The 15,638-nt window shown below is 43.6% G+C and overlaps 1 protein-coding gene across 1 annotated transcript in view; it reads left to right on the top strand.

Moving 5' to 3' along the window:
* The window catches only part of ABL1 (ABL proto-oncogene 1, non-receptor tyrosine kinase), a 142,726-nt gene that overhangs the window by 104,910 nt on the left and 22,178 nt on the right, over positions 1–15,638 (top strand). Inside the window, exons 2-3 of the mRNA XM_028090521.2 lie at positions 7,601–7,774; positions 8,356–8,651. Coding sequence (XP_027946322.1) covers positions 7,601–7,774; positions 8,356–8,651 — 470 coding nt within the window. The remainder of the gene's footprint in view (positions 1–7,600; positions 7,775–8,355; positions 8,652–15,638) is intronic.

The raw sequence follows: 15,638 nt of genomic DNA on the forward strand, positions 1-15,638 counted from the left end.
TTTATTATGCTCCATCTGCAGGTACTGTAGGCTTCTTTGACAACAGAGTCTCAGAAGGTGATAGAGGATTTTTTTTTATTTTTTACTTTTTGATAGACGGAGTGGACTGAATACCTTTCAGAAAGGTTTAATACTTGGACTGCTGATCGAAACAGAGGTTAGCATGGAGAATTCTGTTTTCTAAACTTGACTGGCTAGGAACATTATAATGTAAACAGATTCCAGGGGAAATATTTAAACCTTGGGCTAATTTAAATAACTTTATTTTTTTACTCTTTATTTTTTAAAGGAGGTTTCTCTGGAAACCTATTTAACTTATTGCCTATAATGCCCATAAGTGGGAAGTATGATAAAACTGCATTTATTTAAAAAGAAAGTTGCATAATTTAGACCTCTAATTTATAGCAGCCTCTTTTCTAGGCCCCTCTCCCTGTCGGATTACTGGGGTTCTACTGAACCACATCTGTAGCGTAGGAATTGTTAACCTGGAAGGCTCTTGGGTTCTGGGATAGAACTCAGGGGCTCCATGTCCTTGGATGGGGAAATATTAGAACTTTATTTCACTAACCTCTAACTGAGAATTAGTGTTTCATTTTTTTAAGAATGTAGGTAACAAAGCACAGTAATATTAGAAGTACTTGTGACTTTGTCACTGGTAGAAATCAGATATTTTTATGTCATCTAACAGTTGTGATTGTTGCACATATCACTACTTTGAAATGACAGTAGTTACTCCTGGATCTTGTTATTTAATGTGTTAATAGAGAAGCATATATTTAATGCATTAATAAAGAAGCACTGTATCACAATTTTTTAAAAGATTTTGAGGACTATTTCAGTACAGTTCTCCTTTGCAATCCTCTATGTTCTCTGCATTTGCAGACTTCTGAGGCATACCCAGACATCATCACCAGAGGGGCTGCAGCCCAGCCCAGATGAAGACCCCTCCTTTAGTAGCCTCAGTGTGTCCGGCTAGCCTTGGATCCCTGTCTTAGTCCTGCTTCCCTTGCTAAGCGAGGTCTCGTTCAGGATCCACATCCTTCCTGATGCCAGTGAGCTGGTCCCTTCACAACTCCTGGCCCTCAATGTCTGTGTTGTTAAAAATGAATCCACAGGGCAGTGCCTGTCTTGGATTTAACCTGCTGTTGAAGCCGTGTACATTTTCATTAGCGTTTTCCCACAGGAACAGAGGCTGTGTGGTGATTCTTTGCATCATTACCACCTTGCCCTAGCCCTGCTCCCCAGCAGCTAACGCAGTGTTCGGGGTGCTGGGAAAATTTTGTCAAGTGTGAAGTTAAGGCCAAGGCTGTATTCAACTAAGCTCGTTTTTAAAATAATTTTAACCGCTCTGGGTGAGGGTGTAAATTACAAAATAAAGGACCATGAAGAATGTAGATAAAATGACTTTCATCAAGTTCAAATTGTGGGAAATAATACTTTTCCTCTAAGCTCATACTGTAAGAAGTTGTATGAGACTGTTGTATACTGACTTGAGAATAGTCTGAGCATGATCTCATCAGTTGGAACAGAGTCTGAAATAAAACACGAAGCCTTCCCTCTTTTTTGAGGGATCTGTTTTATAGATTTCTGAATTACAGAGATTCCTTGAACTGGAGGGTAATAGTGAAAGGCCCACAAAGGAAATAAGAATAAAGCAGCAAGGGTTTAAATAATTGAAATCGAGCTAAAGTAAGGGGAATGTTTATCATGCCCAACACGCTCTGCCCTCTCCCCTCCTCCACCCTGAAGGGCCAGCGGTGCAGTGTGGGCCGCTCTGTACTAGGAGGGGACAGGGGGCAGGAGCACCTACAAGAAGGTGGTGGGAAGATTCCTAGGGCTGTTTTTCCCAGAAGTGAAATCTCCCCTCCCCTTGGGACTATGAAGTAGCCTCAAGGCCCCTGGAGTTCACAAACATTTTACCTCTCTTCCTGTTGGCCCACAGAAGGGGTTCAGGGGCAGCCCCTGGAAGTCTAGACCAGATAGGCCATATCGGAGAATCTTTCATGAGCATTTCTGATCAGTGACACACAATTTTAAGAAAGGATTATTTTCATATAAAACTATCTTTAAATTGCACTTTAAAGACCCAGGCCATTAGAATACTGTAAATTACACACAGGCCCAGTGAATTTTGTGGCGTTATTCTTACTGGATTTTTAAACAGTTTGATATTCTCATGGTTAAAGACGTAGCTTTTTGGAGGCTATTTTATTTTATTTTATTTTATTTTATTTTATTTTATTTAGATTTTATTTATTTGAGAGGGAAAGGGTGAAGCAGATTCCCTGCTGGGCAGGGATTCCCAACATGGGGCTGATGGGGGCTGACACCAGGCTCCATCCTGAGATCCTTGCCCTGAGCCTGAGATCATGAGCTGAGCCTAAAGCAGATGCTTAACTGACTGAGCCACCCAGGGGTCCCCTGGAGGCCTTTTTTTTATTTAAGCTATCACCATTCTTGGTGCTCAGCTGGCTAATTAATAATAACTGCCTGAGTTTTACGGGTGAGTGGAGGCCTTTTCATGAACAGTATGGTAAAATAATAACAAAAGGGGTCTTAAAAGGGGTGAGGCACTTTTGAAGGTATGAATCGTAAGTAGATTTAAAATATGACTCAGGATGCGGCAGAAAATGTTCACTAAAAAAAGTAAGAATAATAGGAGATGCTGAAATTTCTTTCCCAAGACTTAACCATAGCCAAAAGATCCCCTGGAAGAACAGAAGAGGGGAGCTCTTTTGGAGCATCTCTTTTGCATGAAGCCTCGGGGCTTCTTCAGGGGTCTAACTTCCTGATCTGGGGCCTGGCAGAAAGTCCCTACATGAAGCCGGGAAGGCTGAAGAACATTCTGCAATATTGGCCTTGTAAGCTGTGATCATTTTTAAGTTTGACGAGCATAGTTCACTATGAAACGAAGAAGGAACTTGGCATTTGTACATTGTGAGTCAATTTTGACATCAGCCTGGACTGGGACTTGACTGGAAGGTTTTGGTGTTGGGCTGTGGCTACACTTCAGCCTCTCTATCCAGAGGCATGCATGAGCAATACTTCCCTTTGGGCTTTGGCCATTAATTTGTGGAATGGAGCAAGAACTGGAGAGGAAAATCGAGAGACTGCCTTGGATTTCCTGACGTCCTGTTGAATCAAAAAGCAATGGGAGGCCCTTTCCTTCCTGACAAAGGGCTCATCCCCTCTCATGAAATTCCCAGCAGCAGTCTCCATGTTAGGGACAGTCCCTCCTCATTCCAGACTGCAAATCCACAGGCACCCCTGGGTGAGTGTTGGCCTTTTGCCTAGTCCAGGTGTTTTCCAGGCCACTTCCCCTGATTATGTAACTTTGATCCAATCCAGATGCTGCAGAATGCTTGATAGAAGAGGTCAAATGGCACTGGAGAAGAAAAGCATTTCTGTATTCATGACTTTGGTTTAATTTCCTGTGTGGGCCGGGTCTGCCAGAGTTGTGTGCTCATGGCCGGGAGGTCAGGACTCCAGAGGGAAGCGCGCAAATGTTTTTTCAGGACAGCTCGAGGAGATTCCTCCTCCCCCAGGGTTCTTTTTCAGGTTAGATTATCAAGGGAAGTGTCAGCTGGCTCTTATTTATGATGGCAGTTTCTCTATTTTTGTCATTGTTTTCTGAATTATAAAAACAATCCCCCCATTCATTGTGAGAAATAGGCCATAATATAGAGGAGAATAAAGGAAATTTTAAATGTTTGTAGTCCCACCGCCCCGCGTGAACCTACTCTTAATGGCACTGTTAACACACCACCCTGGGTTAATAACTACTGTTCACATTTTGGTGTGGTTCCTTCTGTACTTTTTTCAGTTTTTATAAAATTGGGATCATGCTGTATATAACAGGTTGTAATATGAGCACTTAAACAATGCATTATTATGTGTATGTTCCCAAGCCAATAGTTGTTTTCTAAAAATATTTTGAATGGCTTTATGGATATATTCTGTATTACAGATGGACCACAAGCTAACTTACCTTCTGTTGATAGATATTTTGTACTTTTTCTGTGCTGCTATTTAAAAATCAGTGTATAGAAATAATTGTGTGGATCTCAGGATAATTCCTAGAGGTGGATCAAAGGTTATGGAATTATTTAGAGATTCAGTTTGTATTTCCCGTTGCTTTCCTAAAGTATTATGGCAATTTCTGCAGCAACCACTGGCATTGTATGAGAGTTATATTTCATTGAAGTCTTACACTGACTTAGCCTCAAGAAAATGTACCTGCCATTTTGATGAAGAATTTACATTTCTTTGATTACTAGCCAGGTCTAACATGCTTTCCAAGTTTAATGGTAATTTAAATTTTCTGTGAATTGCTTATTCATGGTTTTGGTTCATTTTTCCATAGTGGAGGGATTTATCTTTTTCTGTTGATATGCAAGAGTTCTTTTATGTTGAGAATCCTCAGGCTAATGGTGTTACTTAATACAATGACAATAGAAGTCTTTTGACTGCTTCCACTTAACCAACTTATTAGGTTGACCAGCATGCTCCACTTCCTGTAAAAGCTGCCTCCCTAGTGCCCAGGGCCCACTGCAGTCCTCTGCCACTTACTGCCCAGCCACACCAAGAGCCAGTTACATTTCTTTTTTTTTTAATTTAATTTAATTTTATTATGTTAACGTTAGTCACCATACAGTACATCATTAGTTTTTGATGTGGTGGTCCATGATTCATTGTTTTCGTATAACACCCAGTGCTCCATGCAATACGTGCCCTTCTTAATACCTATCACCAGGCTAACCCACCCCCCCACCCCCTCTCCAAGCCAGTTATATTTCTTTCCAGATCTTCAGATACACTTGTTGTTTTATTTACTTGGTTAATGTGAAACCAGTGAAATGCAGGTGTAAAAAGAGATTTGTTTCTATGGTATTCAGATGGATGCCTTAGACAGACTCAGTAAAGGCAGGTGATTTTAAACATTGCTGCCGGACCAGGTGTGGATGAGCCAGCTGTAAGCCTTTGGAAGGGACCATGCTGGGGTCACGGAGATATAAATCCAAGTCCTCTCCCCCTGCAGGAAACCGAAGCTGAAAGCCAGATGATGGGGACAAGCTCTGTCACCACATACCCACCCCCGAAAGGGCAGGCCTTGTCCCTGCAGTCAAGGCCAGCAAACCAACACACATTCAGGTGGGGGTGGTAGATCAAACATTTTAATAAAAAAATAATTCTTTGCCTTAACCGGCTTTATTTGGTTAATTGATCAATCCCTGATCATGATGGTGCTAGGCGTGCTTTTAGAGCCCATGTAAAATACTCAAGAACAGGGCTTAACCTATCACTAAGGCTTTTCTACACTCTAGGAAGTGGCAGTGTTACCCTCTTCCTTGAATTTCTCTTTGCCCTTATGATTCATACAATGAGATTACCAAACATAGTAATGACATAATTTGGGATTTACTCTTTTAGCAAAAACAATTCCTGAAGGTTTACTTCAGTCAGTAGTATAAAAGCTAGAATTGAAAGACCCTTGTTAGGATGGCCTGGGTGGCTCAGTTGGTTAAGCAACTGCCTTTGGCTCAGGTCATGATCACACGGTCCTGGGATTGAGCCCTGCGTTGGTATCCCTGCTCAGTGGAGAGCCTGCTGCTCCCTCTCCCTCTGCTGCTCCCCCCTCACCCCACCCCCGCTCATGTTCTCTCTCTTTCTCGCTCACTCTATCTCAAATAAATAAATAAAATCTTAAAAAAAATGAAAGGACTCTCGTTACTTATGTTGTATCAGCTTATTCCAAAGAGATATTTTAAAGAATGCCAATTTCTGAAAGTTCTCCGGTTGTGTTTCTGGAAGGTTAGCCTCATTCCTCAGATGTCTTAGGTGTCTCCAGTGGTTGGTTTTGTTTGTTTTTTTTTTGGGAAGTGAATACTGCAGAATCAGGCCCATCCCTGAGATGGGTGTTATTGCCCAAGAAAAGATGCTTAGGGGTTCTCTCTAAATCCATAAAGAGGGAAAATTTAAATAATTTTTAAAATTTTTATTTTTTTTAAGACTTATTTTAGAGAGATTGAGTGCAGCTGGCGGAGGGGCAACAGGAGAGGGAGAGAGAGAATCTCAAGTAGACTCCCTGCTGAGTACAGAGCCTGATGTGGGGCTTGATCCCACAACCCTGAGATCATGACCTGAGCTGAAACCAAGTCGGACACTCAGCCAACTGAGTCACCCAGGTGCCCCTAAATAATTTTCTTACCATTTGGGAAAATTAGAATTTTCCCCTTTACCTCCTTTTATAAAGTTCGATTTCTTATTGTAGTTTCCTTAAATGAGTATTCAAATTTCAGTCCATAATATCCTATGACTATTAAGACCTGCTTATTACTTTCTAAGGCTCTGTCTCAGGGCTCCTGGGTGGCTCATCGGGTTGAGTGGCCCGCTTTTGATTTTGGCTCAGGTCATGACCTCGGGGTTGTGGGATCAAACCCCCACATCAGGCTCCGTGCTCATCATGGAGTCTGCTTGCCCCTCTCCCTCTGTTCCTCCCTCCGCTCGTGCATGCTCGCTCGTGCTCTCTCTGTCTCAAATAAACTCTTTAAATAAAAGACCTCCTTGAAGTACATTTGCTGGCTAAAAAAAAACCTCACATGTATATCACAGAAATTCTAGTGAGGCTGAGCATAGTTTAAGAAAAAAAGGAAGAAACTTCAGGAAAAAATAATGAACTATTTGACCCTGTAGTGAACAGTGGCCACATGTTCTTAATATAAGAAATGTTGATTGGTGTTCAGCTTTTACAGTCTACCTATATACGAAAAATGAAGGACTTTATTACAGAGTGGAAGAAACTTACTAGTTTTCACAAAGTAAAAGACATGTAAAGAAGGCCATACTTGAGAGTGGGGTGAGAGCTGGAAGGAAGGGTAGGATGATAATATTCTTATCTTGGGAAGTAAATAGCTGAGAGACACTGTCTATAGCTGGAGAACAAGAAGTAAAGTCTGTGCAAGTCTGTTAGTGAAAATGCAAAGGTAACTGGTAGAGGCTGGTACGGGAGCCGTGGGGGCAGAGGCGCCGCGGTAAAGCAACCCAGAGATGGAGGGGTCCACCCAAAGCACAGCTGTTGGCTCTGGGTATAGAGGAGGGTAGGGTAGAAGGTGTTTGTCCTTCATTCTAAGCCCTTCTGTCTTACTTGATTTTTATATTATGTGCCCATATTAACTTTGACATGTTTTTTAAATGTTTTAAAGAAACTTTTGTTCTCTGTTATATGTGAGCAATGGCAAAGACATGAGGATGGACCATTTACAGTTTTAACTGAGTTCATTTTGAATTAATGAATTTAAAAAGCTGAAACTGAATTCAGCTTTTTAATTGAGTTCATTTTCAATTAAAGAATTTAAAAAGCGGAAACTATTTGGGAACAGCGATTGCCACCTTGGAATGAAAATACTTAATATTTTTCACAACACTTGGGAAAGGAAGAGTCCATTTTTATTTTACCGCATTTCTTATTATCACATGTAGATGTTGAGAAATGAAATAAATTAGAAATATATAATGATGGAAACAGACTTTTTTTTGCTCCTGAGAATAAAACTAATTTTCCCCAATTCTTCCTGTTTCTTGTTTCCCCTTTGTCTTCCAGAAGCCCTTCAGAGGCCAGTAGCATCTGACTTTGAGCCCCAAGGTCTCAGCGAAGCAGCTCGTTGGAACTCCAAGGAAAACCTTCTCGCTGGCCCCAGTGAAAATGACCCCAACCTTTTCGTTGCACTGTATGATTTTGTGGCCAGTGGGGACAACACCCTAAGTATAACTAAAGGTAAAAGGGCTGTGGACCGCTGCTGGTGCTTGCAAGAGACAGAAATCAGGGGAAACTGTGGCTTGACTGGCTACCCCTTTGCCTAGTGAAAGAGCAGCTTTAAAGTTTGGAATGCAGAGACATCAAAAAAAAAAAAAAAAAAAATTCAGCATCTTTATAAGAGAGCTACTTTTCCTTAAGGAGAAGAGTTCCTGTACAGTAGTCCTTCGGAAAAACAGCATCATAGTGAAAAGAACGCCTGGACCAAACACTGAAAATGCCCTTTTTTTTTTTTTTAAAGAAAAAGTATTTTTTCCCTAAGAAACTTCATTATGTTAGGAACAGAACACTTGAATAAACATAATAGATTTATGAAACACTGAGGCTCTGTATTTCTCTTATATTCAGTACAAACAGGAAGCTTCATATATAAATGTGTACTCTTCTTATATACACTTAAAAATGCATATATTTATGTGGATTTGTTAAAGGGAAGTAGGTATTTAGGAATTTGGAGATTTTTAGTAATCCTATAAGAATAAATGGGAATGAACGAAACCGGCCTTTAAAGCTGATGTCTGATTTGATTCTCCTCTCCTAAGGTGAGAAGCTCCGGGTTTTAGGCTACAACCACAATGGGGAATGGTGTGAAGCCCAAACCAAAAATGGCCAAGGGTGGGTCCCAAGCAACTACATCACGCCAGTCAACAGTCTGGAGAAACATTCCTGGTATCACGGGCCCGTGTCCCGCAATGCGGCCGAATACCTGCTGAGCAGTGGGATCAACGGCAGCTTCTTGGTCCGGGAGAGTGAGAGCAGTCCTGGCCAGAGGTCCATCTCACTGAGATACGAAGGGAGGGTGTACCACTACAGGATCAATACTGCTTCCGATGGCAAGGTAAGGGGTCCTAGTCGGGGGGGCTGATGGGCTGGGGGTGGTAGCCTTTGGCCAGGAGGACCAGAGCTCCTGCTGCTGGGGTTAAGAAGTTATCATGACAAATCTCAACCGGGAAGATGCTTTTGCTTTGTTTTGTTTTGTTTTTCTTATTATTATGTTATGTTAATCACCATACATTACATCGTTAGTTTTTGATGTAGTGTTCCATGATTCATTGTTTGCGTATAACACCCAGTGCTCCATGCAGAACGTGCCCTCTTTAATACCCATCACCAGGCTAACCCATCCCCCCACCCCCCTGCACTCTAGAACCTTAAGTTTGTTTCTCAGAGTCTATAGTCTCTCATGGTTTGTCTCCCCCTCCGATTCCGCCCCCCTTCCTTCTTCCCCTCCCGCTATCATCATCATCTTCTTCTTTTTCTTCTTTTTTTTTTTTTTTTTTAACATCTAATGTATTATTTGTTTCAGAGGTACCGGTCTGTGATTCAACAGTCTTACACAATTCACAGTGCTCACCATAGCACATACCCTCCCCAGTGTCTCGGGAAGATGCTTTTGAAGGAAACATCTTCAAGTAAACAGCAGGCATCACTCCATTAGCCTAGGAAAGACATTCTGTTGAGGACCGATCACGTGATGTTTCAAGTCCAGGGGCCTGGTGTGGCTCTCCACCTGTGCTGCTGGAGTTTTGTTGTTAGCTATCTCATAAGATGAAGTGAATACCTGCTAGGTATTGGACATACTTCTTATATTAAGATTCTTCCTTTGTAAAAAATCTCTTACTGTGATAGTAATTCATCTTCAATGAGTAAAACTGCAATAGTGGATATTTTTAAAGTAAAAGACCACCTTAATATCACTTCCCCAAAATAAGTCTGGTACATGGTGTTCTTCCCATAAATAAAGCCACGTGTGTGTGTGTGTGTGTGCCTGCGTGCGTTTACATACATACATACACACAGTTTTTAAACAAATGAGATCACATACCAGTAGATTTCCAAACCCAAACTGTAGTTTTGTAAAACAGTTGATATATACAGTTTTGTGATCTTTATATGAACAATGCTCAAGAGTCCATGGAGGGAAGGGAGGGATTAACATTTTCCAGCTTCCTCCTGGTGGCTGGCACATTTTTCAGGCATCCTCTCATTTGTACTTCACTTTGGTCCTCAGGGCAGAGGTCGCTGTGATCTGCATTTTTGCGTTAAGGAGTTGGGGACTTAAAAGGGAGGAGGTTTCTTGCCCAGGATCACCTAGTGTGTGATTGATGGAGCTAGGCTTGGGCCCCGCTGTCCACCCTGCTATACCATGCCATCATCCAGGGTGGAGATGGGTAGATTATTGGGCAGGGTCTAGATGGTGAATGTATTTTTTAATTAATATGTAATGTGTGCATATTGTTAAAAAAAAGGAAGAACAGAATAGATTACAGTGAGAATTCTTTCTCCTAATTCCACTCCCCTGCCCAGAGGCAACCCCTGTGACCAGTTTCTTTGAGAGTTCCCCAGTATATGAATATGCTTTTATATATATATATATATTTTTTTTTTTTTTAAAGATTTTATTTACTTGTATGAGAGAGAGAGAAAGCGAGCACAAGCAGGGGGAGTGGCAGGCAGAGGGAGAAGTAGGCTCCCCACTGAGCAAGGAGCCCGATGCAGGACTCGATCCCATGACCCTGGGATCACAACCTGAGCTTAAGGCAGATGCTTAACTGATTGAGCCACCCAGGCATCCCTATGCTTATATATTTTTTAAAAACACAAATGATGCAGACTGCACAGTGTTCTGCATCTTGCTTTTCCCACCTAATAATATTTTTTGAAGGTTGCTTTATGGTAGCACATTTAGAGCTCCCTCATTCTTATTAATGACTGCCTCGTGTGGACGGACTGTCATTTATTTCAGCAGTCCCCTGCAGGTCGACTTTTAGGTTGTTTCCAATCTTTGGCTGTTACAAATAACGCTGCTCTGAGGTAGCTTTCAAACCATTAAAAAAAAAAATCTCGGCACACTGTATAAAAGCATTTATCTCAGTGCCTAGTACTCACACTAGTAACAAAAGGTTCTGGAAACCCTACTTACCCTCAGTATATGTAATGCGCTCTGATATTTTTGTATTCCATTCTGTTCTGTTTCATTTTTTTAAATATTTCATAGACACACGTACATATGTACATCGTATGTACAAATTTCCATCGTGTTAACATTAAACGTGATGGAAATTTGCAGATGTGTTTACTCACCCTGTTGCTGGTGAGAAATGGACAGGCTTGCATCTTCCCTCCACCTCAACAGTGCTCTGTCAGGCTTGTGAAGACATCTGTCACTGATGTGTAGAGATGGTCTCTCGTTATGTGTGATGTACATGTGTCATGTTTTGAGGGATCCCCGTCCATTTACTAAATTTATATTTTCCTGCATATTGTAAACATACCAAATTTACATATGCATATGGATCTGTTGATCCACTCTCTGTTCTCTTCCGACATCAGACCTTTAATTGTTAGGGCTGTGTAATGTGTTTTAATGTGTGGTGGGGCTAGTCCCTCCTCCTAGTCCTCTTAGCATTTTTACGGCTATCCTCAAACATTCATTTGTACCACACAAATGCACATGTATTTCTCTTTTTAATGTTCTTCTCTTGTTTTTTCCGCATGTCTCAAAGTCTTCTGGCCAGAGTCCTTATTGCTAGTATCTGGTGCTTTCCGTGGTGGCAGAGATCTTTGTACCCAGCATGGCCTCTTGCTGATGTGTGACTAGAAATCAGCCTTATCAGCTTCCCTTTCGGGTCCTCGTTCTTATCGCAGATGTGGAGCTAGGTTCCATTCTGCAGGATGTACTCCGGGGTGGGGGGGCCCTTTGAAACCTTGCCTTCAGCCCACAAGGGTTCCTGTCTTGTGAATTAGAACACCAGAGCACACCGCCCGTGAGGGAGGTGATTTCCTGGAGCTGACAGCTTGCTTCCCATCTGTGCTGTTTATCCAAGGCGATCCGTGCTGCACCGCAGTAATCAGTTGAGGTTTGTACTGAACAGGGTAATGGTTTCTTTTCCCTGGAGTTGTTTAACCAGCATCCTAGGAACAGATTCAGGCAGGCATGATCTAGTTTGACAACTCATTAGCCGGGGGTTGGTCCAAAATGCTGTTCAGAGGGAGAGAGCAAGGCCTGCGTGTGGGATGCATGATTCACAGAATTTGAGAGTTGTCCGATGAGGATGTCAACCCCTCTGTTTAAAAGCTGGTATGTGCCAGGGGAGCACAAGGAACTCATTTGATCAGGCAGTATCCACCACTGGGCAACTCATCCAAGTGTCCTAGGCCTCCTGCCTTCTTCCCTCCCTCCCTCCCACCCTCCCTGGCAAAGACTCTCCCTTCAGCTGTCCAAGCACCTGGAGACGTCTCAGCCCACGGGGTTATCAGTTCCGGCCATCTGCAGAGGCGCCTCTCTGTGAGCTGCACTTGAGGGGGCTGTGTTGGGTGGGATCATATTCCTGGAATGAGTGGAACAGTATCAGAGGTATTGAGGGGGGAGGTATTAACAGCAATGCATGAGACAGTGTGGCTCGGCACTGAAAAAAGCTCACATAGCAGAGCTTTGATGCAATCCTTTTTGGATTTCTAAAGGGAAAATCTAAGGTTGGTAGGAGGGACAGGCTGGGGTTGCATAAGCTTAATGCCTATTTTCAAATAGCTAATCTTCAGAAAACAACTGAATTTAGAAGATTCTTCTCCAAAGGCCTGAAAGATTTCTTTCTGCCTCCACCCTCTTGGCCCTGGTTTACCTCTGTTGTCATGTTTCTGAGCTTCAGCAGCCGTTGTGGCTGGTCAGTCAGCCCAGGGCTCGGGGAGCTTCGAGCCGGACTCTTACAAGGGCCCTACCAAACTGAGCCATCACTGCTCCAGGGAGTCTCGATAGTCCTGAAAACCTCCACATCCCCTGGGATCTGATTGTTGTCTCAGTGCTTTCTCCAAGTTCACAATCTTCTGCCAGTGTGGTGGAATTAAAGGCTGATTTTTCTCAACGACCCGCTGCCTGAATCATATTTAGCTCTTCTGGTTATTTGTGTCTACACTTCACTTTCGTGGGATGCCACTGTCAAGTTCGACGATTCCTTATGGCCCTTGCTAGAGTCTTTCCTTTTCTTCAAAGAGGTTCCCAGGTGATACTTATTTTCACGGTCTGCTGAAGTGACAAGTTCAGAGTGACAGGAATGGAATTTGGGCTTAAGCTTTAGCAGAGATGGCAGGATAGGCCAACTGTTCTAACCTCTTGAATATTTAAGATTTACCCACCCTGACAGTGGCTTGGCAGGTGCAGGCATCCCAATGAAAAGCCTGCTAAAACGTGGCTGACCTTCCCTTGTGGAGGAGACCTCAAGCATTGTTAAGTACTGCTTAATTATTAAGTCTTGCCCTCCTGCTGGAATGTGGAACTCTCTCAGGGTAATGTTGCTTCCTGGCCCAGCAGCCTGTAACCGGTAGTAGTACATCCAGGGTAGGACTCTGGGAACTGAGGCAGCTAAAGAAGGCACCGGACTGAGCACTGATAAAGCCAGTAAGTCTGGCTGTCAGGAGGAAAGCTGTTTCTGGTGAGTTTGACAAGTCCTATCTTTGGGGTTCCTGCGTGATCAGGAGGAGGCCCAGTCCTGGCTGAGCACCCAGAGTGTTTATGTAACCAGGTGCATAGCATAATGACATGCCATTCATAATGCTTATTTCACTTTCTTCTCGGAACATGCCAGGAATTCCTGATGCAGATTACCCAGTTCACTAGCAAAATGCTCAAAACCCAGAACTAATCAGAAGGAAACCAGCAGACTTGACTGTTAGAAGGTGACTGTGCGGTGTCTTGAGAACGGAGAGTAGTTTTAATATTTAATAAGTGTGGGGATGTAAATTTTATGTTGAAAGATGAGCTAAGTCACAGGGTCTGTAAATTTAATTATTGAGAAGGATAAAGTAGGTCCGTTCAGTGAAACCTCCCACAGCTCTGAAATCTCTTCACAGGAGAGCCTGTGAGGGAATCAGATGAGACCAAGAACAAATTCTGCATAAACCTGGGCTTGGGGGAGCCATTAGCATTCTGATCCTAGGATTGGAGAGCATTCCTTTCAAGCTGACGGGGAGAAGTAGGTGATGAACCTTGCTCGCCGGTGACCAGCCCCAGGAGCCCAGCAAGTGAGCTGGGCTCTTTCACCCGCACTGTGCCGGTGATGTCCGAGCTGGGAGGGATGCTCTCATTCCAGGGAATGCCTTCTTGGAGAGGCTCTTCTTTCTTCTCTCCACTCCATGGTAGCGAAAACACCGGCAGCTGAGCTTCCCCCAAAGAAGAGGGCTTGGAACGCTTGGCACCCGCAGTGAAGTAACTGGACGACGACAGACTTTTCCAGAGAGGGGTGGGAGTAGGGGCTGTCCCCACATCCCACTCGGTCTTCTCTGTGAACTGCACTCGTGTCCGCAATGCCCACTGACGAGTGCGTGTACGTCAGTGTGTGGACATGGGGCTAAGCGCAGACTCAGCGCTGCTGACTTCTGCTCCCCGCCTCCCCCCAGCACCTTTGTGCACTCACTCTGGGCCATAAGCGTGACTCATCGTGCGTCCCTAGAGCGGTTCACTTAGACTGAGGTCCTCCTCGGTGCTCCGAGGTGTAAGTGAGGCCTCCCAGTGGGCTCTTTCCTCCCTTCGAAAGATCCTGCCACTGAGGGGCACCATCTAACAGAGGGACAAGTTCCCCCAGAGCTGTGGGGTCTTTCTGGACAGTTCTTGGGCTGCTCAGAATTTTATTTTAGTAGGATTGCAACCAGAAGATTGTAAATTACAGGGGCGCCTGGGTGGCTTAGTTGGTTAAGCGTCTGCCTTCGGCTCAGGTCATGATCCCAGGGTCCTGCTTCTCCCTCTCCCCCTGCTTGTGTGCACACACGTGTGCTCTCTCTCTCTCAAATAAGTAATAAATCTTTAGAAGAAAAAAGATTGTAAATTACAAACCTCTAAGTCAAAGTTTGCCATTGCCTTGCCTGAGTTTTAAAAATCTGTTTACATTATCTCCCCAAGCAAAAAATTCAAAAAGAAAGAAGGAAGGAATTCTGTTTACCTTCTTGAGGGTTATAAATGGGATCAACTCATGTATTTGTTGATATTTTCTTCTTTTAAATTATTTTAATTATCTGGTATTACCAACATACAGGAAGTGATGGAGCCTTCCCGTAACCAGCTCTGCTGTGTGTTTCAGGCCTTTTCTTCCTGTCTCTGTTTTTAAGTGCTAGAGATACTGTAGTTACAGCTGTAGCACAACTGACCCTTTTTCTCCCTCCTGCCCCACGTGTCACCGCCGTTCCAACACACATACCTCCTTTATCTCAGTCAGGGCAAGCCGTGATTTTTAATGTCTTCCCCACCTTCTGCAATCGCTGGCTGCCCTTCATGAGCTAGTAGGTTCAGTTACCTACTGTCTGCCTGGAGCCTAGATGTCCTGTGTGGATTTTAATGAACTGTTTTTTGCAAAGGAAGCATTCCGTCACCACCTCACTGAAATGAACCAAACAAGATAGCTGTCCCCATCCACGCTTGCTTTCTGTCAGCCTGTCAGCTTGCTCCTTTCCCTTCTTCCTTTCCTGGTGCATCCAACGAGAAAGACACGTGGATGGGCTCTGCGCGTGGGTTCGCGCCCACTGTAGATCTCAGAGAGAGGCTCGCGTGCGCTGGTGTCTGAAAGCCCCTCTCCTTACTTCCCCACCGTAGAGGAGACTATGCGGCCTTTGTGCAGCCCTCCAGTCCTCCACCCCTGACACTCCGTTCCTGGAGCGTGCTGGCGGGGGCGTCCCACAGGGGCATCCAGCTGGGGTCAGCAAGTCTGGGCCTCTGATGCTACTTAGCCCAAATTGAGGGTGTAAGAATGAGAAGATTTATGTTTCGTTTAGTGATTTCCATCTCTGATTACCATGTAGTTCTGGATAATTATATAATTATAAATAATAATTAGAGGTT

This window comes from Eumetopias jubatus, unplaced genomic scaffold (genome assembly GCF_037043125.1).
Source record: "Eumetopias jubatus isolate StellerSeaLion01/CBP00866 unplaced genomic scaffold, mEumJub1_p1.0 scaffold_15, whole genome shotgun sequence".
Lineage (NCBI taxonomy): Eukaryota > Metazoa > Chordata > Mammalia > Carnivora > Otariidae > Eumetopias > Eumetopias jubatus.